The following is a 24,686-nucleotide window of genomic DNA, read 5'->3' as shown; positions in this document are numbered from 1 at the left end:
ATGCCTTTATTTTATATTTAAAATAAGACAGTATGTAGGATGCAACACAAACAATTTAAGCATCAATATATAATGACCATGACATCATTAAACATTTATAAATACTGCCTATTCTTAAGTATCAATAAATACCCAATACAGTTCCAGGATAACACCAGATGATGAGCAATTTGAAAAAGAGCAAGACCTGGTTAGTGAACTGGTTAGTCAAATAAAAGCTATTCATTGACAAAACCATATTTTTTATTTATTTGTTATAGAAAGCAATAAATAAAAACTATAATAATGTATAATTATTACAGATAATAAATATTAAAAAAACAAATACAAATGTAGTAAGCAACACTATAAAATTTAAAATATGAATAGTACACATACAGTATTTTTACATTTTTATAAAGATGAATTCTTAGCATTAATTTTGGCAGACTGCCATAGTTTAAATGCAATGGCTGATCTAAGATTCTTGACAAATAAAAATAACTTATGTATGGTTTTAAAATTATAATATTTATAAAACTAACATACAATTGGAATGTGAATAATGACTTGGCAGCAGGGTAAGGGGATGTCCACATGCATATGAATCACCAAAAATTTGAAGAAGTGCAATTAGTTTTCCTTAAGTTAGATTTGGAATTATTCTGTCTTTCAAAATTATAATCTTTAAAATGAACCAAAATTTTCCTTGATTTCTCTAGTGAATCCTAGCAGAGCAAATTGGTCTAGAACATGGGAGAATAAATAATCTGAACATGGATAGTAAATAAGCAATTAACTAATCTGTCCATGTATCTATACAGTAAATCATACATATACTGGGTATCCCCAAAAATGTATACAAACTTTGAATAATTATTAAGTCCAATAGGTTAAATCTGAAAAGAAACATCAATTGAATTATCAGCTGTAAAGTGTGTATACATTTTTGGGGGGAGAGTAAACTTTCATTAGCATGAATACTGTAAGAAAAAAATAAACCTATTTTGCCCGGCTCAGTGGTTGAGCGTTGACCCATGCACGAAGAGGTCACTATTCAATTCCTGGTCAGGGCATAATCTCTGGTAGGGTCGTGCAGGAGGGACCAATTGATGTTTCTCTCTCATCAATGTTTCTCTTTCTTTTTCCCTTTCCCTTCCTCTCTCTGAAATCAATCAATATATATAGACAGAAAACAGACAGATACTAACACAGGCTTTGTCATGTAGGTTAACATTTCTCTAAATGAAATACTACACTATAAATTCTGAATTGGAAGATACTACACACTATTTCAGCAGTAGGTTTATCTTTTAATTATTCTGCTTAGTGCACTAACAATATAAGTCTTTGTTACCTACAGTCTGATGGCTGGACAGTCCCAGGAGGGCACCTAAGACACAAGGAGCAGGGGAAGACCGGTTTTGAGAATGAGTGCATGCTGCCGACAACTGAGCGACCCGGTATATGTTCTTATCAATTGCACTTTTGTAAAACATGTTCTCACCACAGCCCCAGAAACAAGATGGCAGCCTGATCTTTACTGCAGTCTCTACTAATGATCTATCATACAAGTTTCAGGATGAGAAAGGCACACTCAGAATGGGCTTCATACTAGATGTGTTTCTCTATGAAAATGGTAAAATACTGTAAAATAGAGATAAATCTGGAAAACAAATGTTTACAGTAAAGGTATCTAGTACCTTAGTTAGCTAAGCACAATTTCAAGAGGAAGAATGATATTATAGCTTTGAAGTAGAGTTCATGTTCATGTTTGCATTTAATTGCAATGGCTTAGTGAAATAGCAAAAACAGTAAATCATACTTAAAAAATAAAAACTCTACTTATGCTGACTCTTTGATATTTTTTAAAAATTTAATGAAGGATAACTTCAGTGGAATATTGAGATATTTTTAAAGTATTTTACCACAACAATTATATCACATTTTGTAAATTAAACATCTAAAATATTTGAAAGACAGAATAATCCTAGTGAGCAGCTCTATTTCTGTTTCTCTCATCTTATATGTTAAATTTATTTGTGATACGACTGAAAGTTCATTCTTAATGTTTGCTTCAAATCACAGGTGCTCTCACGTCTTTACCAGGAACCTAGAGGGATTTGCTTGAGAGCAGACAGCAACCTATGGCGGTGCTGTCATTTCAGCAACCCTGCTTTTGCTTCCTGGCCGGCACAGAGCACAAGCTATGGACATGTCTGAACAAAGACACCTCTACTCCAATAGTTTGCTATGTCCCAGAAGGTTCTAGTTCTTCTGTGAAATGTTTATTGAAGGCTTCCTATTAGTTTTGTTAAACTAAAGTGAAACTTAGTGAGGCAATAAAGATATGGCAGACATTCCAAAAGAATGAATATATATACATTCTTTAAAAAAAAATGCTACCCCTTATTTACTATCTTTAATGTAATTTACAATAGTAAAGAAATATATGTGAGAAGCAGAGGAAACAGTGACAAAATATTAATAATGGTTGAAGCTGGATGATGGGTACTTAGAGGTTCTTCATACTATTATCTGTACTTTGTGTTATTTGAAAATTTCAATAATAAAAGTAGTAAGGACAAAATAAAAATATTTTCAATTAACAAAACTAATCATATAAATGGTTATTTTGCTAACATCTGAACAAGACTATTCATTCACATGACACTGTTATAGTGAAAAGTCTGGAAGAACTGAAGTGTCAATCAGCAGGGACTGGTATATGTATCCACATACAATGAACCTTGTATGCAACCATGAAAAGTGAAACTGTCGAGTGAAAAAGGAGGTCCACAGCTGTGTACGGAGCCCAATTCCACATGCACAGGAGTGCCTGAGTGTCCATCTACTGTTCAGAGTGTTTATCTCTGCAAAGAAGAATTACAGTGGTTTTTTAAAAATTTTTCTTGCAACTATTTTGTATTTTTCAAATTTTTTACAGGGGCATATATTAATTTTATATTTGAAGGAAATTAGTTTCTATAATGATACCCTGTAATTTTTCTCGTGTTATTCTGTCTAGGTGATGGGAATGATTTTGTATTTTAAAAAATTGTTTTAGGTTTTAAGTAATTCAAAAGTGGGAAAATTATACTTTTAAAAATTATGAAATCTGGAATAGATTTCATTTATTTTAAAAATGAAAAATTTTAAGGCATTGTAGCACATACATTTTTCCCTTAACCATGTATTGAGTTCATTAAAATGTAGTAAGTCAAAAACTACATGAAATACACATGATAAAATATATAGGAATAGACTTAAGTACCTTTTGATTAACTCAAATCAGACTGAAATTTCTATTAATTATAAAAATAAATAGTTTTTTGAAGAATAAAGAGGTAAATATTTTCTAGTTTGCTCATAAAGAATTTGAATTGAAAGTATTCCAATAGTTCTATGCAAAAAAGTGTTTGTAGATGTTTGAGTAATGTTTGTTCTTAGAATAGAACAGATGGCAAGATGGAATAAAATGCAATTTCCAGATGCAAGCTTTTGTGAATTCAGTGTCGTGGACTCAGCATGCTCAGCTAAATCTCAAGTTTACCTTAGCCAGCACTGCAACATTTTTGGAATAAATTTTAACTTAATGATTAACTTTTGAAACATCCCTTAAGTTTTATCATCTTAGGTAAAAGTCCCCAAAGATACATGTTCTAGTGGTTTTGGACTCCTATCTTTGGGCAGCCTGCTGCTGCTGTACCCTGGAGGCTCTTAGTCTGCAAAGACCCCAGCACAAAAGTAGGAAGAGCCCATAGTGGGACCTCTCTCCACCTCCTCCCTCTCCGGGGTCTCTTCTGTATTAACAGCTGCTGTTACCTACAAAGGCTGATTTTAAGGCTTCAAGGGATTTAAAAGTAACTCTTCTTTATCAAGAGGTTGGAGATCCCTAAACTTGGCAATTCCAATTCAGATAACTTAATGAAAATAAATCAAAAGATATCACCTAAGTTACCTTATGGATATTTCCTGCTTTCACATCTGTTATAAGCTTGAGGGCTGGTGAGAGATTTCTTAGGTTTTGATTTGTCCAAGTCATGTATCTGTAATCAGATTAAAGAATCCCATTTTTAATAACTCAACTGTATATACTTGTAGTTATGTTAGGGCACATTTTCCCAATGTGTTTCTAGATGATCTTGGGAAAATCCCTTAAATCTTTATTTAGGGGTTTTAAAGATCTATCATATGATAAATATCCCCAGATTAAAATTGTTTTCTTACCTGGTTCATAGAAGAACTGGATTGTCCGTAGTGGACATTACTGGAATGAGGCTGCTTTGTAGGTTTTGAAGATTCCTGACATAGTTTTCTGTTAGGCCTGTGGGCTGTCCTGCCTGCTATATGTCTGTGGTCACTGATATCAACTTCTTTAGTTTTACTGACTGATTGTTGAAGTAGTTGGGAACCTTCCATTTCTGTGTCTGATTCAAAAATGTGTGGTCTTTTCACTTTTAGTGACTCATGTCCCTTTTCTAAAATTTGTGCTATGTGTTTGCTTGTTAAAATTTCTTTTCCATTCACTTGGCAGTCAATGGCACTTTTTAGCATACCTAAACTCTTATTTGACATCTGCAATCCTGAACTATTAGATAATTGCTTATTTCTATTCATACTCACAGCTGACGATTTTTTGTTAGAAGGGAGATATTTTGTCATACTTTCTTTTTCTTGCAGAGGTCTAAAAGTCTTCTGGTTTAAATTTCTAACTTCCATCTGAACGTTACAATTATATCTTTTTTCTATAGCTGGATCTAAATTCAGTTTGTCATCCTGGACCACATTGGTCTTAAATGAAAACAACTTGGATTCTGTAACAAGTTGTTTTCTTTTCAGGTTTTCAGGCTCTAAGACATTTTTATTCATCTGTAATGATCGAGTTTTGAAAATTGGTATGAATTTAGGGGCCTTGTTACTTTGGGAGCTAAAATTAGTGTCTTGAACTAGAGTATTTCCTCTGGTGGACTTTGGTACTTCCAAATGTACTTGTGGTGCCTTGTCAGAGAGGGACGTCTTTCTGCTCTGAGCAGATTCTGGCTTGAGGTTCAGAGCTGAGAACACACAGGTATTCTGCTGGCTGGCCCAAGGCTCCACCTTGTGGTCTATGGACACTGATCTCGATAAAGGATGTTGAGCCAGGGAGGGTCCTATGGAAGGGGCCTGAGTCAGAGAGGTCCTGAACATTTGTTTAGAGGTCAGATTGGGTGGCTTGACTTTGTTTTCCTGAAAGGATACAGATTAAGAATTTGTAAAAATGTAATAATGTCCTTAATGGAAAAGAAATTATATAAAATACCATCAAAATAAGGATATAAAGTAACACTACAATATACACTGAGTGGCCAGATTATTATGACCACCTGACCATTTGTTTGTAGGCAAATTAGCCGTACACTGCATCGTATGGGATATGGAAGCCGAAGGCCTGTTCGAACACCTTTGCTGTCTGTAGTTACCAAGACAAAACATCTCCAATTCTCACAGGAACACAAGGATTGGACAGTCGAGCACTGGAAAAAAGTCATGTAGTCCGATGAATCACATTTCCAGTTGCATCATGTAGATGGCAGAGTGAGAATTTGGCGGAAACAGCATGAAAGCATGCAGCCCACATGCATGAGTACAACCCTTCAAGCTGGTGGGGGCAGTGTTATGGTTTGGTGCATGTTTTCCTGGCATGATTTGGGCCCTTTAATTCGTGTGGAACAACATCTGAATAGCACAACATACCTAAGTATCATTGTTGATCAGGTTCCTCTTATCATGTTGATGGTGTATCCCAATGGAGATGGCTTCTTCCAACAAGACAATGCGCCATGCCACGTATTGTGCAGGAGTGGTTTCAAAAACATGAGGGAGATTTTACCTTGCTTAGGTGGCCCCCACAATCACCAGATCTCAATCCAATTGAGCATTTGTGGGACGAAGTTAAAAGAGCCATCAGGCAGCTGGTTCCACAACCATCAAATCTCACAGAACTGGACAGTGCTGTTCATCAGGCATGGTGTCAGATTCCTCGCATCACCTTTCAACATCTCGTGGAGTCAATGCCAAGAAGAATCGCTGCAGTATTGAAGGCAAAAGGTGGCCCAACGAAGTACTGATGGGGTGGTCATAATAATCTGGCCACTCACGTTCAAATATATCCCACGTTCAAAGGCTGTTAAATCAAGTTGTTTACCCATATCTTCAGAAAAAAAATCACTTCTACTGTCGTGGTAAACAACCTGCGTCCCTATTTATAATGGTCTGGCCCTATAGCAACTTCAGCATGAAATTATAGCTAATTTGCCTACAAATGTCAGGTGGTCATAATAATCTGGCCACTCAGTGTATAAAATAATAGCACATTAAATACAATAACAACAAATGGCAGTGACAAATGGTTAAGTATAATCATAGTAAATAGTATTAGAGAAACAGTGACCTGAGAGAAAAATAATTATATCACAACGGATTAGGTGGTTCACCAGAGGCGGCAAGAGATTGAGTAAGATAGGTGCACAGTATGTCTCAGAGAACTTGAGAGGACATGAATGTCTTACCTGTATACTCGGTTTAGTTAGTTCTTGTGTAGAGTAGCACGGTTTTGTTGTCATCTTTATGGGAAACCCACATATATGGGGCAGTTTAGATTTTAAATCTGAAAGAAAACTTTTCAACACATCTTCCAAATCTACCCTTGGAAAGAACTGTATGGGCTGACTTCTGATGCAACTGAGAGGATATGTGAACAATGTTAAAGAACAATGGAACATTTTTATGCAATAAAAAAGTTTAAATAGTAACTGTTAAAAAGACACACACAACTAAATCTATTTTATATATTGCTTATTTATTCCAAGCTAAATAATTTCAACTTTATAATCCAAAGCTAAAAAGCATGTTTTCTCATAGGGATAGTAATTACTTCTATTTTAATATCCACAATCAAAACAGCTCATTGGATCCGTATGACACAGCTTTCCTTACAGGCTGTCAAACTAAGACATTCTAGAAATGATTCATAAGGAAGACACTATGACCTTTATGGATTTAAAATAAGTACTTATAGTAAACAATAAACAGGATGCAGCTCCAAAAAGCAGTAAAGACTCAGGACAAAGAAACAAAACAGATTCCATTTAAGCTCTAAAAGCCGTTCTTTGAAAAAAGCAGTTAATTTTCTGATGAAAGATATTCTGAAGATTCAGAATAATGACTTGGCATCTAATGAAAGGGAATAATGGATATCTGTGGTCTTTAATTTTATATTAAGATTTCGGTTAGGAAACAAAATACAGAAAGAACATTATGGCTCTTCTCTCTTCATTTTGAAACTCCAACTCGTCAGAATACAAAGGCCCAGGAGATCCATGTTAAGACTAAAGAGTTTCACCAGAGCACTTGCACTCTTTTGTGTTTAGATTTTAAAAAATAATGTTAGGATATTTTGTTAAATCAACGGGGTGCATTAAGTGCAAGTCAAATCCTCTAAATTTTGCCTGTAAAGCAATCTTCCAAAAGTAAAATTCTTTGTTAAACTAATTCTAATTTCACCCTTTCAGTTATATCCAAAATACCACTGGAGGGAGCCCTTGGCTAAGGAGACTCATGACTTTTTTCTTACTTTGTACTAGAAATCAAGTAAACATTTTTTTTCTATCTACTGCAAAGCTTCTTTCCTGTTTAATTGTTGCAGAAGAGTTTAAGGGGAGAAATAGCATTATTAAACTAATTCTCAAGTAAAAATGGGAAGAAAAACAAAATACTCATGCAGATAAAAAGTAGAGAGGAAAGTAGTTACATTTAGACAGAGAAGGTTGAAAATGATGATATCAGGGCAGAAGAGAGACTGGGTCACAAGGTGGGCAGAGAGCACCCATTAAGGGTGGTGTGTAAAGGATATGTAAAGATCCTTTCTCCTATCATTTTGAAGTAGATGTTGCAGTATATTTTAATATTTCCACCATCTTCTGGAAGTTTGTAGCCATACTAAAAATTAAGAACAAAGCTGAAATTCTCTTGAGAGACAGCTAAAGTTAGTTTAAATTATAAGAAGTAAAATCAAGTAACTTCCTACATAATATATATTTTTATTCCTTACCAGGTCGTCCCAGTGCATCTGGAAATCTTTATATGAGTGAAAAGGACAGTCAGGAGGTGTGGTATGAAGAATACTTAATATCTTCCCCATTTTCATACTATGAAAAATAAGAGTTTGGTAAAATATCATGAGCCAGTGCTTAGATATGTTAACTATGATATTTACAAAGGATTAAAAACAATTTAACAATTATCTACACATAAGTAATAAACTAATCATTTGTTCCTAGTTCCAAACACATACTGTATTAAATCTTAACAACTAGAATTGTTAATAATTGAATTGATGCAAACAATGTGCCAGTTATAAAGACAAAATAATGACTAATATTTAGATATTCCTGGTAACTGTTATACTTTAGAAAAAAGTTTAAGAGTTGAATGAATTAGAGTCAAATCTATGTTTCCCATCTAATCTGTATCCTTTCCTGAATGATTAAATTATTATGCATAGGCTTGCTAAAGTTCTTCTTTTGTAAAGCAAGTTAAAATTTCATCCCAAGAGTCCTATTTACATTAATAACAAGCCATATTTTACTGAATATAGTATAAACTTAAAATTTAGCACATATCAAATGATAATGAATTATTATGAGTTTATAAAGTTTTAAGATTATGATACTTGTAATCTCATGAGACCTAGAAATTTACTTAAAAATAGATCTAATAAATATGTATAATAAATGTACATTATACATTTAATGTATAAATTTATTTTCATAATCTGATAGAGGAAGTTGACAGTTTCTGTAAATCTGACAATACTGTGGCAATATGTTTTTAAAGTTATAATTCAGTTTCAAAAGTCCACAAAATGGTTTATACTTTTGCATATCTCAATGTTGAAGCAAAATTAGAAAAAAATGGTATATTTGAACCTCCCCTAGTTACTAGAAATTAAAATCTCACCTTGGCAAAACGTAGCACCAGTTGCTTAAAATTGAATGGCCCTCAATGACACCATTCTTGTGAGTATCAAAGTCCTTAATAATGCTTTGAGAAATATCAAATTCTTTTAGCTTTCAATAGAAATAAGATTTTAATCCGTAAGTCCTCAAAAACATTTGACAAACAAAAGACACATACTGTATTTGTTAGACACATACACACATATTCACACAGTGTTATAAAGTAATTTTAAAGGCTTCAGTTACATTGTTCCAACCACGTTCCATGATGTGATGTTTCAGCTCACCCTGTCTCTTCTCTATACAGTATAGCAAGAGCTTTACTACTTTCCCTCTTAACTCCCAAGTGAAAACTCCTATTCTGTACTGTTTTATAGATACATATGAATTGTTATAGTCAGGTTGTGAAAATGCCCTATCAAAAGTGTAAGAAAGGTGAGATTTACAGGCACTGATGACAAATTATAATTTAGGAACTTAATTTAAATGAACTAAACAAGTATGTATTGAGTGTATAGTGTTGAGTAGAAAAAAAAAAGAGCATCTTCTGATTTCTTGTTTGCTCCCATGTTGAAGAAAGCTCTGCTACCCTGATGTCGCTGTGCCCCTCATTCATTCCTTTCTAGTGCAGATGAGGTGACTTAAAACTAGGACAACTCTTTCCTCTTCCTCTTGGGAGCTGGCCTGCTGGCAAAAAGTGGTGTTGTGCATTCTCTCTGTCATTCTGGGACTGGTGCCTGATCTCCCAAGGCAGCCTGTGGATTTCCATCACTGCCATTCATGGGTGGGTCAATCTACCTAATTCTAGGTTCAGAGAGGCCACATTCCCCAATAGCTTCTTCTCTTCTTCAGTAATAAATAGTGTGACCACATGTCTGTTAAACTAAATAAAATGGAGACCAAACCTGAAAATTCTTTACGCAGACAAAACCAATTAAGGCACATAAGCAAAACCTAATCTACCTTATCCTGCAATGCAAGCAAAATTTAACTTAGATTATTTTTTGTAAATGCCTCAAGAAACCATAAGTGAAACTTAAACTGTTTTCCAAAATGGTGTAACAAATTTTCTATGTAAACTGTCCTTGAACAACACACCTCTGAGCTTCATTCCACTTTTGGCTTTAAGACTCCTGGTTCACGAATTGTTCTTTTATGTACCATAAACTCTTAACCACCCATTTTTAATTAATCTGATTTTATTTCTAACATATCGTAGTTGATACATGTTGGACTATATCCGATTAGGCAAGTGTCCCTTTCACTCTCAAAAGTGTCCATTTTGGATAAGTTACATTCTCATCCTATTCATAAAGGTGGTATATTGATCTCTATGTCTTACTCATCTTTGTCAATCTCTAATTGGTTCAAATCTCAGATAATTAAAACAGAAGTATCGTCTGTAAGAAATCAAAGGGTAGATAAGGTACAATAATTAGTCCTCAAGAAGCTTATAGGGAATATATGAGGAGTATAACTCTAGAAATACAAGTAAGTATGTGAGCATGGTGTAAAATGGCGTGAAGGTTTAAAAGAGGGTGGAGATCACACTCGGTTTGGAGGCTTGTGAAGGTTCCTCATCAGTACAAGATATTAACACCATGCAGGCCATTCCAGTTATTTATTTATATGTAAGTCAGCTTCCCTACCGGCTCACATAATTCTTGACAATCAGAAAGTAGATCCTATTCTTCTTTGATTTGTTCTTCGTAATAAAAAAGTTGAACAGAAAAGTGAATAGAGAAGCATTTGAGCTGGCTCTTAAAGGATTAGCAGCATGTGTAGCCAACTGGGGTGCTCCAAGCAAAGGCAGAGTCATCTATCCCATGCCTGGGGTTTCTCAGCCCGGACACTCTTGACACTTTAGGCTGGATAACTCTTTGTGGTGGCAGCTGTGGGGTTGTGTCTTGTGCGCTGTGCACTGTAGAATATTTAGCAGTATCTCTGGCTTCTATCCACTAAATGTCAGTAGCAACACACCGCTTCCCCTTTGTGATAACCAAAACTGTCTCAAGACATTACAAAATGTCTTATTTGAGGAACAAAAGCACTCATTTCCCCCTTCACCTGTCTCTGTTGAGAACCACTGGCACAGGAAAAGGCAAATCACACTTACTGAGTTAGCATTAGTAAGGTTCTATACTGGGTGCTATGAAAATAGCAAAATAAAAGACATATCCTTCAACTAAGAAGGCAAAAAGTGTTACGTGTAAAAAGTAGGCACACATACACAAGCTACCAGAATGCCAATGGGGGAATATTACATTTACTATGGGCTGAAACAGTGCTTTTGATATTTGAAGTTGTAAGAAGAGGCAAGAAGTGGGCACTGAGGCAGGACAGGGTTGTGGGGAGTCTTGAATGCCATTAAAAAGATTTTTGAGCAAGGGAATAATAAGATTGGATCTGTGTTGAACTGACAATATTTTCTTTGGGTAACCAGATTTAGAACAATATCAAATTCTAAGAATTTAATGTGGATTTTGAAAATAAAAAATCTTATCACTCTTATTGTTAAAAATTAAAACCTACTGGTATGCTAGTAATAATAATAATAAGTATATAGTAAATAAAGTTAATTATGGCAATCAAAATATGTGGTACCTCAGGTGGTGGCAGTCTGATTGTATAAGCTTCTATACTTAGACAAACTTGAGTTTCGGTTACATTGATGTCTAATGCTAAAAAGAAAATATTTAATTATAAACTTCCTGGAATTATTACTCCATCCTATCAAATTAAGTATTTTAGTAACAAAAGAAATTACTTTAACTTAATTTTTCAAGTTAGAAACTCAAAATGGCTTTTTTCTCGCACATGGTAAAAGTCAATCAACATATTATATCGGACCGTCACAGATGGGACATCTACAAGAAGACAAAGGCTGAATGAAGCAATGTGGATATGTGGGTGTGTATGTGTTGGGAGATGTCATAGGGCAGGGTGGCAGTAAGAAAAATGAGATATCTCACAGTTGAGAGGGAAACTCAACAAGTATCTTTTACAAGTCTGGTATCTATTATATGTAAAAATGGAGACTGTCTTCTTAAATCAGGTGGTACCATGCCATGATTCTGACTTCAGTAGTCGTTCACTAACGATGCCCTCAAATATTCTGGCAGATATACTCTGGATCTTATAGAGCCCCAAGGCTTCTACCTTGCTTTTTCAAAATTAAAAGTACTTTACAAGTCAGATACTGATTATCTTGGGAAGGCGTAATACCTGGAAGAAAGCAGGAGGAAGCTTGTGAGGTATTGGTAAATTTCTGTTTCTTGATTTGATAACTGGTTATAAGGGTAAATTTAGTCTGTGAAAATCCAATGAGCTATAACCTTCCAATTTGTCAGTTTTGCTGTAGAATATTACATTCAGTAAACTAAAAGGAAAACTTCTAACACAGAAGTAAAGAATTTTGCTCTCCTAAACTGTTATCTTTAATCTCTGATAGCTGTAGTCTCCTGATAGTGTTTAGGGATTAAACTAAATTTAGGAGCAAACCTATTTGTCCATAGCTAGAGTATAATGACTACCACTGTTCAACTTAAATACAAAACTAGTGCAAGGAGGGCAGATGAGATCCAAGAGCTGTGGATTGATTAGTAATGTCTACCTGGGCTTAGGATTTCCACCTATATGCTATATCTGGACTACTGCTTAGGAACTTGTCTAACTGCAAATAGCCACACATATCATTGAAAGAATTAAACTACATCATAAACTGTTATTTTAGATCATCTGTGTCTTTTCAGACTTCAAGGAGAAAAAGAATCATGTTTCCTTAGGAAATAAAGCTTTTACTTGCAACAATACTGAAGAATTTCTTAAGATATAATTCTGGAAGCTACACATTATAAATTCCTGTAAGAATTAAATCCTTTATAGTCATAATTTTCTTTAAGTAGAGAAGTAAAAGACATAGCTTTTATTCCAATAAAGATAAGTGAATTTTTCTCAATAAGGCTGGCTATATATTTTGAACCAGAGTTATTTTCCCAGGTGAAATTGTGATTATAACAGCTGATTAAACTCCAATATAACCTAATCACCAAGAGTACAACTCAACAATTTGTAGCAGCTTAACCGTTGACTAGATTAATGTTTTTATCTATTGACTGATACATTTTTACTTACCAACAGCATTTTGCTTTCCCATCTGAGAAAGAAATTCTCTTCCTTAAAAAATTGATAGAATATGCCATATTATTATAATCTACAAATCATGCTTGATAAATACAACCTTTTCATGTGATATTATCAAAGCTACAGAAAATGCTTTAAAATGCAGTTTTATACAAAAGAATATCTAATGTCAGCTCAGAGAAAAAATATAATAACTCAAAAAGTATCTCTTCAATTAAAAGGACAGAAATACCCAATTATACCCTCAAATATTTATTTCCTAATATAAAATGCTTAGAAAAGGTCAGACCTCAACACAAAACTCAGAATAGCCTTTTGGTTCCAGAAATATTGATAAATTCTGTTCATTTTAGTAAGGCTCCTCAGTTATATTTATTTCTAAACATCAAGTATTATCTAATAAACATATTTTCTTTTCCTTTGTTAAAAAACACATTTTGTTTAAAGAAACATCAGCAGGCTTTGGATATAATCCCAAAGTAAAGAGATGACATTTATGTTGTTGTGGACTTGCTTGAGAATGCTTGGTTGGGGCTATGTTTTAAAAACTATTCCCTAAATATATACTGAAATTAAAAACATATGCACATAGTAGAAGTAATATAGTCAGAAAGCTACAGTGCTGAAAAACATAGCATTACCTTGCACCAAGAGATGGCCAGTTTTATTCCAGGCTGGAGCAAGTCTGGCCGTGAGTGAATATGAAAGGCAGTTTTGAAGAATTACAGGAATTACTCTTCGTGGTGCCTCTACCTAAAAAGATCAAAGGATAAAATATAAGCAAATTACACCAATCAGTATGTCCCTATAAGCTACCAGAACATGTCTGTCTTTAAATCACCACCTAACAAACTGGGCTATTCTGGATGATAGTTCTAGTCACCACAATCCCATCTAGTTCTAAAGTTAAAGAAGTGTTCAACCATTTCCACTCTGAAATTACAACTACTGCCATGCTATAATAAGAGCACAATTCCACCTGCTTATCCTGGCCCAAGGAACCTAAACTTTTAGGGCCTCTGTGTTACAACCTTACACTTTACTTTGCATTCTGCTATACACAGAAGAAACCAGACCAGAACTACATTGTAACATTTTTCATAATTGTTCACTCTAGTTCAACACCAGAAAACAATGAAATACTTACATGGGTACCATGTAAGAATCTTTCCTTGTAGAGAATTTTTAAAAATTAGGACTTCTGATCAAGGGGAATAATAGGATGAAGATTTATCCTTCCACTTGAGACAAAGTACAAAATGGGGCAGGTTCTATGATATAATGGTTTACAGGACATTGGATATCAAGCAACAAACAAAAGCAGTTCCTCAGAGACGGGAACCTATGATCACCCCAACATATTGACCGAAGAGGGTTTCCAGGCTTTGTGCATGGAGGGCAGGCCTGGAGGAGCCAGTAGACTCTCTGGGTTGCAGAGCCAGAGTTGAGAGTCCAGGATGAAAAGGGAAGGCAAGCTTTGGGGGCAGAGTTGGTGATGAGAGAGCTGTACAGAGAACAGACTCTGTACAGAGAATAGACTCTGAGACCAGGGCTGGGGACAGAATCAAGGCTGTTTGCTCTACAAACATCTGTGCAAATACAGTTCAAAAGAAAATGCTGCCACTGCCTCTCCTACCAAGACATGCAAAAAAGTGTTAGCGCCAAGGAGAACTGTCTCCCAATATTATCCACCCACGTTTTCATACTATTTTGGCTTCGGGTAAATTCTCTCAGCATGTAAATAATTAATCTGTTGGTGAGGAACAGGACCAAATCTGTTCAATTGTCTCACAGATCATTTAATTAAGGCTACTATCAACAGGACTCCAACCTGCAGCGTTGACTTCACACATGCTCCTAGGGTCCAGGACCCAAGCAGCTGAACAAATCCCGTAACTATCAGGATCTACCTTACAAAGCCAAATGGCTTTCTCCTTGATTCTGTGTTGACTTCCCCTTGGCCCAAGGTCTTAACCCAGATACAGCAGGATATACCAGCTCACATTCAGCCGTGACATGCAAGGAGGAAGTCTGGGACAATTCTATCATTCATACACATCTTGACTGGTGACCTGGATGCCTTCCAGGGCAGAGATGTTATTATTGATCACTTCAGCTATAGTCGGGGGCAAATTCTTTACCACATTTTCTCAGTAACTGATACAGTAGGTAGAGAGAAAATAAGTGAGAATATAGTACCTTAACACTGTCAACTAACATGACCCAATGATCATGTCTCAATAAATTCTAAAAAATTCAAGTTATACAAAATGTGTTCTCTAGTCACAACTAAATTAGAAAGCAGTAACAGAAAGATCCCTGGAAAATCCCCAAATATGTGGAAACTACATAACAAACTTCTAATCTATCCATAGATCAAAGAAGAAATCAAAGGGGAATTAGAAAGTATTTTGAACTGAGGAAAATAAAAACAAAACATGCTTACAAGGACATTTATAGCAAATAAATGTGTCTATATTGGGAAAGAAAAAGTTCTCAAATCAGTGAATTCAGCTTCCACCATAAGAAACTAGAAAAAGAGCAAACTAAACCCAAAATAAGCATAAGAAAATAATAAAGACCATAATGAAAAATCAATGGAAAGCAAAAGAGTAAAACAATGGAGAAAAATCAATAAAACCAAAAGATGTTCTTTGAGATCAATAAGATTGTTAAGCCTTTAGCAAGACTGGTCAGGGAGAAAAAAAATTAAAAACACATATTATCATATATAGAATGAGAGAGGTGACATCACTACAGACTCTATAGCAAAGGAAAATAAGGAGGAAATATTATATATAAGTTTATGGCAATAAAAGTGACAACTTAGATGAAATGGACATATTCCTTGAAACAGACAACTTAAATACTCGATTATCTATTGAAGAAATTGAAATTATAGTTTTAAACCTTCTATTAAGGAAAACTCTAGGCCAGTGATGGCAAACCTTTTGAGCTCGGCGTGTCAGTATTTTGAAAAACCCTAACTTAACTCTGGTGCTGTGTCACATATAGAAATTTTTTGATATTTGCAACCATAGTAAAACAAAGACATATTTTTGATATTTATTTTATATATTTAAATGCCATTTAACAAAGAAAAATCAACCAAAAAAATGAGTTTGCGTGTCATAGGTTCGGCAGCACTGCTCTAGGCCCAGATAACTGTATTGGTGAATTTTACCAAACATTTATAGTAGGAATAACAAAAATTCTACACAAACTCCAAAAACTGAAAAAGGAGGAAGTTTTTTCCTACTATAAGATTTCTGAGCAGGGAGTTTATGTGGCTCACAGCTTTAATTCCAGAAACAGGTAGAGTGCTCAGAATATGCTAGATGTTCAATAAATATCTGCTGACTATAATTAATTACTATTATGCAGAAAGTATCCATAAAAAGAAAAGTTGAGCAAAATCACAAAGGCCCAAGAGGGGAGGAAAGTCAGGCTGGAAGAAAGCTCATGAATATTGAGGCATCTGGGATCTGGAAATCTGGTGAAGGGGCCTAAGTAAGTTTACTTAGTAATAATGAGGAATTGGGATTCATGGAAAAAGGATAAGAGTATAAACAAAAAGATTTTAAATATTTTGATATTGAACAATTTGCAGTGATAAAGTCAAAGGTGTAAATTACAAGACTAGAAGAAAATTCATCACAAAGTGTTTTTTTATTAGTGTATAAGGACTATGGGAGATGTGTTTATTAATTTTTCCTTTTTTTTCTTATAATCTTAAGATATATTTATATAAAATGATGATAGTTGGTATAAATATTCTTTTACTAAATCAATACTGAAATGCTATATATTCTTGTGCTAAAAATAACTGTTTTGATCCTTATTATTCATTTCTAAAATCGTATTGTATCTATTATTTTTGTAACACATTTGTCAAAAAACAACAGTTTACCTTTAAGTCAATATATTAATAAAAGTATTAAATTCCCCAAGAGTGTGACAGTAAGACAGCAAAGAAGTCCCCACAAAACCGTGAGACATTTTCCACAATAAAGGACAGAGTTTTGTAGGGATCTCTGAAGACCTAGTTTCTAGTTCTAGGTAAATGGTATACCGTAAATATGGTTCTCATAGTTCAGATTTGTCTTAGCCCAAAGATTAAAGAATACAGCTTTCCCATAGATTGTGACTAACAGCTGAAACCAGCTTTCGGGTTCTTCAGAGATTTCTTATGGAGTTGCAAAGCACCTTCGGGTATTGTTAAGACGTTATAATCCTCCTAGAACCTAAAGAAAGTATCTAATCTTGGAGTTGACCAGAAACCTCATTATTCCAAAACCCAGTTGATCAGCCTGCTGGAATAATCCAGAACACAGTATGCCTCAGAGAAACATGCAGAGACATGAAGTGAGCTCTAGCCAAGTCTCCATGGTCTGAGTAACTGAGACACAAGAGGTGCTCAACCCATGTATTTATATTTTCCTTGCTAAGATCCAGAAATTCATTACCATGTAGAATACAACTTATATTGTTTTGTGCCTCTGCTTATAATATTTTTGTTTCTCTGGGTTTCATTTTCTTCATCTTTAAAATGGGAATATTCAGTTCTTAGAAGTTATATATGCTAAATAAGATTATGCCATGTAAAATGCCTGCAAGAAAGTACTCAACAAAAAATTAATCCTCTTCCCCTCTGTCTCTACTAACTGTGTGCACAAATTAATTGCTTGAGAAAAAAATTGTTTAGCTCTTTCACATGCATATCAACAAATTATGAGAAAGATACTCCAATTTTTGTTGGCTTTTAAAATAAGTTGAATACAAAATCAATATAAACAGCATCTGAAATTATTAGCTTTAAAAAAAAACGTACCTTAGCTCCATATTTTTCAATATAGGCATTAAGTTTTCCAGCTTTATAAAATGGTATCTATAACAAAAATCCACATTTATAAAGATGACTTAACATATATTAAGTAAAGCAATACATAAAAGACTTTAAATGTTACACAGCAGAGAGCACAGAATCAGGCCATCATCCTGATAGCTTTTATGCCTTGGAGAAGCAAGTGATGACCAATCTCTCCCTGAAATAGAATCTGTGGATACATTCTCAAAATGAGGAAAGCCTTTCTGGGGGTGACATGAACCAGAAACCATATGAAGAAAGAGGCCAATAAATATTTAACATCTATCATAATATACAGTAAGTTATATCTTAAGAAGGAAAATGGACATAGTGGAAGATCAGAGAAAGTTCAAAAGGCCAAGGTGCTTCAACTCACCAATGAAATAAATACAAATAAAAAGAAGATATTACTTGTAAGCTAAAAGATTGGCAGGTGTATAAAGGTTGAGCATCTCCAGTATTTGTGAGGATGTGGAACTATGGGTTTTTTCATACATCATTTGTTAAAAATGTAATCTAGAAGAACTCTTCAGATAGCAATTTTGCAGTATCTAGATTATAGTTAAAATGGGCTGCCATCCCACTTCTAAGAATTTAATCCATAGAAACTACCAAACAAAAATTATATAATTTCAGTGATGCTTTCTGAAGCACTGTTTGTAATAGCACAAAACTAGAAACTCAGATATACATAAATTATTTTATAGCCATACAATGAAATATTTCACAGCCTTAAAATTTTTGAGAAAGATACATGTGTTGACAGAAGAGTATCAAGGAGAGGCTGTTAAAGGGAAAATGAAAGGCAAGCTTTAAAATAGTATGCATAATAATTCCTTTTTAAATAATGTTGTAAATTTTTTTATAGCATGCAATATATTTGCAATAAAGCAAAACATTTTTAGGTGGCTATTCTAAGATTAAATATTTGAATTTACTAGAATACTAAAGAACAATCTTTTCCTTATTCCAGGTAGAAAAAAACCACACAATTAAGAGGTATGAGTGTCTAGTTGTTTACCAACAGCTTGTCTTTCTTAAAAACGATATTAAGGATGAGAGGGGGAAAAAATGAACATATAACAATATAACCTAGAAGGAGAATAAAAGAACTGATAATTTTGTATGGTTTATCAGCACTGTTAATAAATGTTGATTTCTGCCGAAACCGGTTTGGCTCAGTGGATAGAGCGTCGGCCTGCGGACTGAAGGGTCCCAGGTTCGATTCCGGTCAGGGGCGTGTACCTGGGTTGCGGGCATATCCCCAGTGGGAGATGTGCAGGAGGCAGCTGATCGATGTTTCTCTCTCATCGATGTTTCTAACTCTCTATCTCTCTCCCTTCCTCTCTGTAAAAAATCAGTAAAATATATTTAAAAAAAATAAATAAATGTTGATTTCAATAAATTCTGGGAACTTAAAATCTCAGAATAAGAGGATTTCCAGAAAGATATTTGACAAAAATCTTAGGATGGTATGATTTTTATACAGAATTCTGACCCTTCATTATGATTCCCAGTTATATACAGCACAGGGAAATGTTTCTTGTTCTAATTTTACTAAGTGTAAAATTTTTTTGGTAATTTTCCAAATGAAAAAAAAAAAGTTGATCTAAATTATTTAAAAACAACTGGAGATTTTGATGGAATGAGAAACTTCTCCCTTTATATTAAGTGTAATTCTAAAGAATAAAATATGAGAAAAGGATTATATCATTAAAAATGTTGCATTAACATATTAATCATCATTCATAGTCTTCATCTTAACATTTATGACACAAAAAACTAAATATGAAATTAGAACCACAAAAATAGATTTTGAATGTCAGATATATCAATGTTAAAGTCTGCTATGCTTCAAACTTCAAAACACTATAATTAGTCTTCATAAACCATCTTCAATTTGAGCTATAATTAGTACCTGAATTACTGTTTATCAATATTGCCCCAAATAATTAGTAAGAATACTTTATAAAATGTTAAAATACTAACCGCCATCACCACCCAAATTTGGCTAAATATTCCAGGCACAGGTGATACAAGAATATCTTGGTGCAAAAACAGCAACTGCCTGTGGAGATAAAATTATTCATTTTGAAGTAGACTTGCCCACTGCCTGTTTTTTCCTTTAACAGAACATTTTAAAATCACTTAGCTCCAATTAGGAGTTTAAGTCTTTTCCAGGCAAAGATTATGTTATAGATTTCTGTATCTCTCCCCACACTTAGCATTACCTTGAACACTGTAGGCACTCAGCCAAGACTTGAATTAAGGGAATTTTAAGTTACAGATATTGATATTAATTTGTAAACTTGTCCCTGCATCTGAGTTTCTTAACCTCTTTCACCTGTGAATATGAATTCCTCTTTTAAAACCCCATTTCTATCCTAAGTGTAGACTTAAAGAAGTCTTAACACTGAAGAATCCAGCTCTTTTTTAACTTCCGTTTCTTCCATTTTCCTTTGTTTTTTAAGTGGTGGTTGGGGGAACAGGGGCAACAGTCTAAGGACTCAACTATCAGTGATTTTATCAACTACTTCAACGTTAGAACTAGATTCTTTTCCTGCAAAAATGAAAATTTTGTCCAAGTCAGATGACATTAGTGATTTTAGTTTAGCATTTAACAGCCAAATAAACTTAAAACAAAAATTGCTACAATTGGCCCTAACTGGTTTGGCTCAGTGGATAGAGCGTCGGCCTGCGGACTGAAAGGTCCCAGGTTCGATTCTGGTCAAGGGCATGTACTTTGGTTGCGGGCACATCTTCAGTAGGAGATGTGCAGGAGGCGGCTGATCGATGTTTCTCTCTCATCAATGTTTCTAACTCTCTATCCCTCTCCCTTCCTCTCTGTAAAAAATCAATAAAATATATATTTTTTTAAAAATTGCTACAGAAATTATCAATAATTTTGTTTTCAAAGGTCAAGGAAAAGGTGGGAAAACACAGAAAGAGTTGAAAATATAATTTTCCAAATTACCAATCATCTAGGAAACCAATTTAAAAAACCATGAGTGAGTGTGTGTTAGGGAGGGGTTATCTCAAAAAGTAAGATGAGACAAACCCAGTCTCATCTTTGATGTCAGAACCTGGGTACAGCAGGTACTTGCTTTTACAAGGCCTTCCTTTGTCTGAATTTCTCAGTTACTGGGAGGATGAGTAAAAACATCCCACTCTATGGGCATGGCCTCATTCCATTTGAGAGCAAATGTGAGAAAATCTTACAGACAGTTTTCTACCTATTTGTTCCCCAAATGGGTCACAGATAACTGCTCAGCAGGTATCAAACTACATACTAGCAGGAAGGGTAGAGGCTCCTAGATGCACTTGGGTGGGAATATATACAATAGGGAGAAGACAAGTTTTGTTAATAGGAGAAAAATGGAGGACACCCCAAGTGTCTTTCTTATTTCTGACCCCTAGCAATTTCAGAAGTGTTTGTTCCTCCCCAAGAAATTCAGTTACAGAGGGAATCTTGTCATGTATTCTGAGTCTTTTTTTGAGTGCCTCAAACAATTGAAAGGTCTAGCATGCGGTGGGTCCTCAGTAATCAGGGAGTTAGACTTGAGGCTTCAACTTAGCTGCTTTCCAAAGACTATATTGGGTTAGACATTTCAAAATAGTTGTTGGAGAAATATTCTTCAGAAATACTCTTATATTGACCTGAATGTTAAGAAATTATATTAATTTAAAATGTTTACAGTATCTCTTAAAGTGCCTCATAAACAGAAGGTACTCAGTATTTATTAATTACTACCTCTAAGTTTTGAGGAACCTGATTTATTTCACCAATGTCTATAAACAGTGAGATATTCTATCTCAAGTATTTTAAATGTAATCCTATATACCTGGCCCAAACAAAATTTTATTTTAAAATTATATACACAAACTGAGTACTTTGCTTTAAAGAAGATACTTCTAAAACAGCTCTCACAGGTCTCAAAAGTTTAGTTATAAATATATTCTTACCTGCACATCTTAATTTGTGTACTTCTAATCTCGGTATCTGCCACCCCATTATGCAATATTATCTTGACGGCACAGAGTTTCTGTAAATCTGGAAGTGTGATGAAGAACAGTGACTGCTGCCTAGAATCATTCATATTTTCCTGTTGGCTAAATGCTTCGGCAATCAGGCCTTTAAAATCAAACAGACAAACAAACAGCAATAAAAAGGTAGTAAACTATACCAATGCAACAGAATTATTTGATACTGTGTTGAACTCTATATAATAAAAGCAGAATATGCTAATTAGACTGGATAGCCGAACAGCACAATGACCATCCGGATGACCTTCTGGATGAAGCCAGGGCTGCGAGGGCCTATTCCATTGCACGAATTTCATGCGTGGGCCTCTAGTAAGATAATAAAAACAAATAAAAAACTTTAGCAGTTAAATGCCACTGACATGTTACCTTTAAGGTTCTCTAATGATAATCTAGAATTGTTTGGTATATGTTTGTTGTTTTTTTGAAAAATATATTTTTTATTGATTTCAGAGAGTTAAGAGAGAGAGATAGAAACATCAAACACTTCTAAGATTGCTAGAGATCAGAAATAAGAAAGACACTTGGGGTTTCCTTCATTTTTCTCTTATTCACAAAATTTTTCTTCTCCCCATTGTTTATGAGAGAATGATGAAAGAGAATCATTGATTGGCTGCCTCCTATACTCCCCCTACTGGGGATTGAGCCTGAAACTCAGGCATGTGCCCTGATTGGAAATAGAACCCTAATCTAGTTCCTGGCTATTCTTAACTTTCATTTTGATCTTTCCTATGAAAATAATAATTGTTTTAGAAATAAAAATATATAGCAAAGTTTTCTGCTGTTTTAGATTATCTCTGTAAAGTACCTCAGAGTTAAGGAATATATTTTCATCATTCTATATGAAAGAATATGTTTACTGAATGCCTAAATTATCTAGTTTCCTTTTCCACTAATTATCTGGTTGTAAAATGTCTATTTGGGACACATTTTACAGTTCATAATTCACAGAGTATACCTTTGAAGTCTATCTTATGTGTTAAAGAAAAACTGGATTTTAAGTTCAACTTCTCTAATGTGCACAAGTACATCAGGGGGGAAAAACTGAGATTGTAGCACTTCAAACTTTTTTGACATCAACATATTTTCTCTCTTTAATAAGAAAAGTAACACATACAGCCTGGGAATCTGCAAGTGTGACTAGCCTTAAGTCCAGTCTCCGTAACCAAATGCCTGTATGGTGCCATTTGAGCAAGACTTCGGGTTGCCTCTCTTCACTCAAGAACCACTGTGCTTAACGTTTTCATCGTTAGAGATCACTTGGTTCTTTAAAAAGTGAAAGTACTCTTAGAACCTTTAACAAATTCACACAAGGTGTTCATGACCTAATGATTTCTGACGTTGAAAATAAAAATATTATGTCCTTCTCTCTGCTTTTCCACTCTCTTCTATGTAAATGCTTACTGTTGTGAAAAGTTAATACAACATGAAGTACAAACGACTGCAAACACAACCTACTTCACAATTTTGCCTGAAGTTCACTTCCTGTGAAGCGTTTTAGTAAAGGCGTCGATAATGAATGCGGTGCAGCACAGACCACAGAACTGATTATGGCTTGGGTCCAGAGGCACCAGTCTGTGTATTTTAAAGAAAATGGGTCACATCATTGTGGGGGGAAATCTGCGATGTCACTTTCATTTCTAAAACACATTTCCACTCAAATTACTTTCTATTCATTTTCCCAATAAATACCTTGTAGCAGAGTTAGCAGGAAATTCCTTTGAGGGGCCCTCCCCTTGTCAATCCTCAAAGACTGATCAGAAAATGGCATGTAAACAACTCTGACCTGTTCAGAAGTAGGCCAGAATTTATTTACTTTCATCATTTAGAATCACCTTAACATTTTCTTAGATTGTATAAGCACACGATGAGTCTCAAAACCTGGGCCGTCGCCTGATAAACACTTGGATGAAGCGCTAACACCTGGCTCCGGAACAGCTGCCCACCAAGTTCTACGCCTGAGGACTTCGAACCCAGACAGAACCTAACTTTCTGCGGCCACTGAACGTAAGTCTAAGCGACTTCCGGCCCACCTGGAGTCTGGAGCCTCCTTTACTTCCGCCTCCGCGGGGCCTGCTGGGAAAACAGGGGCAGGAAATCCCACAGGCTCGTTTCTTTCCTCTCTGCGCCTCACGCTCTTACTGACAGAAAAGGGCTGCGGGCCTTAGGGGAGGAATGTTGCTCCCGCCCCTCAGCTACACCTGGCGTTTCCACACCGTTTCCTCACCACACACGGGTGGGCGTCCTGTCCCATGGCCAAGCCCCTTCCCTACTCCGTCTGCTCCTAACAGCAGTCAGCCGAGCCCGCGAAACGCTTCTGAAAACGAAAAGCAACGCCTTCCAAGCTGACGGCTGACCCCTCCCGCCTCCCGCCTCCCGCCTCCCGCGGGTGATGTGTGGGCCTCTGCGGGGAAGAAGCCGCAGGGTGTGGGGCAGGACCTGCAACGGCCTCCCTTGCTCCTTCTCCGGCTCCCTCGGCAGATGTTCCCCGTCTGTCCTCACCTCTGTGGGGACACCGCGCGTGCAGTTCGCCCGCTGCCTCACAGCGCTCTTGGCTCCACTCCCAGCATGCCCTGCGCGCCACCACTCCAGGCCGCCCTGCAATCCCAGCATGCCCTGCGCGCCACCACTCCAGGCCGCCCTGCAATCCCAGCATG

At 35.5% G+C, this 24,686-nt stretch overlaps 1 protein-coding gene across 1 annotated transcript; it reads right to left on the bottom strand.

Moving 5' to 3' along the window:
• Positions 1-8: 8 nt before the first annotated feature.
• On the bottom strand, positions 9-22,159 carry C8H18orf63 (chromosome 8 C18orf63 homolog). Its single transcript, XM_059707588.1, has 13 exons — positions 21,952-22,159; positions 19,978-20,056; positions 17,953-18,009; positions 13,763-13,874; positions 13,113-13,154; positions 11,583-11,659; positions 8,980-9,089; positions 8,072-8,168; positions 7,874-7,959; positions 6,531-6,714; positions 4,210-5,208; positions 3,941-4,028; positions 9-2,852 (listed from the first exon to the last, which is right to left on the bottom strand). Exons 1-12 carry the CDS (start codon positions 22,083-22,085, stop codon positions 3,942-3,944), a joined length of 2,064 nt encoding a protein of 687 aa, XP_059563571.1. The 5' UTR covers positions 22,086-22,159; the 3' UTR covers positions 9-2,852; position 3,941.
• Positions 22,160-24,686: the final 2,527 nt, after the last annotated feature.

The sequence above is a fragment of the Myotis daubentonii genome, chromosome 8, assembly GCF_963259705.1.
Source record: "Myotis daubentonii chromosome 8, mMyoDau2.1, whole genome shotgun sequence".
Lineage (NCBI taxonomy): Eukaryota > Metazoa > Chordata > Mammalia > Chiroptera > Vespertilionidae > Myotis > Myotis daubentonii.
The sequence above is the reverse complement of the archived record's forward strand: the minus strand, read 5'-3'. Positions and strand labels throughout refer to the sequence as shown.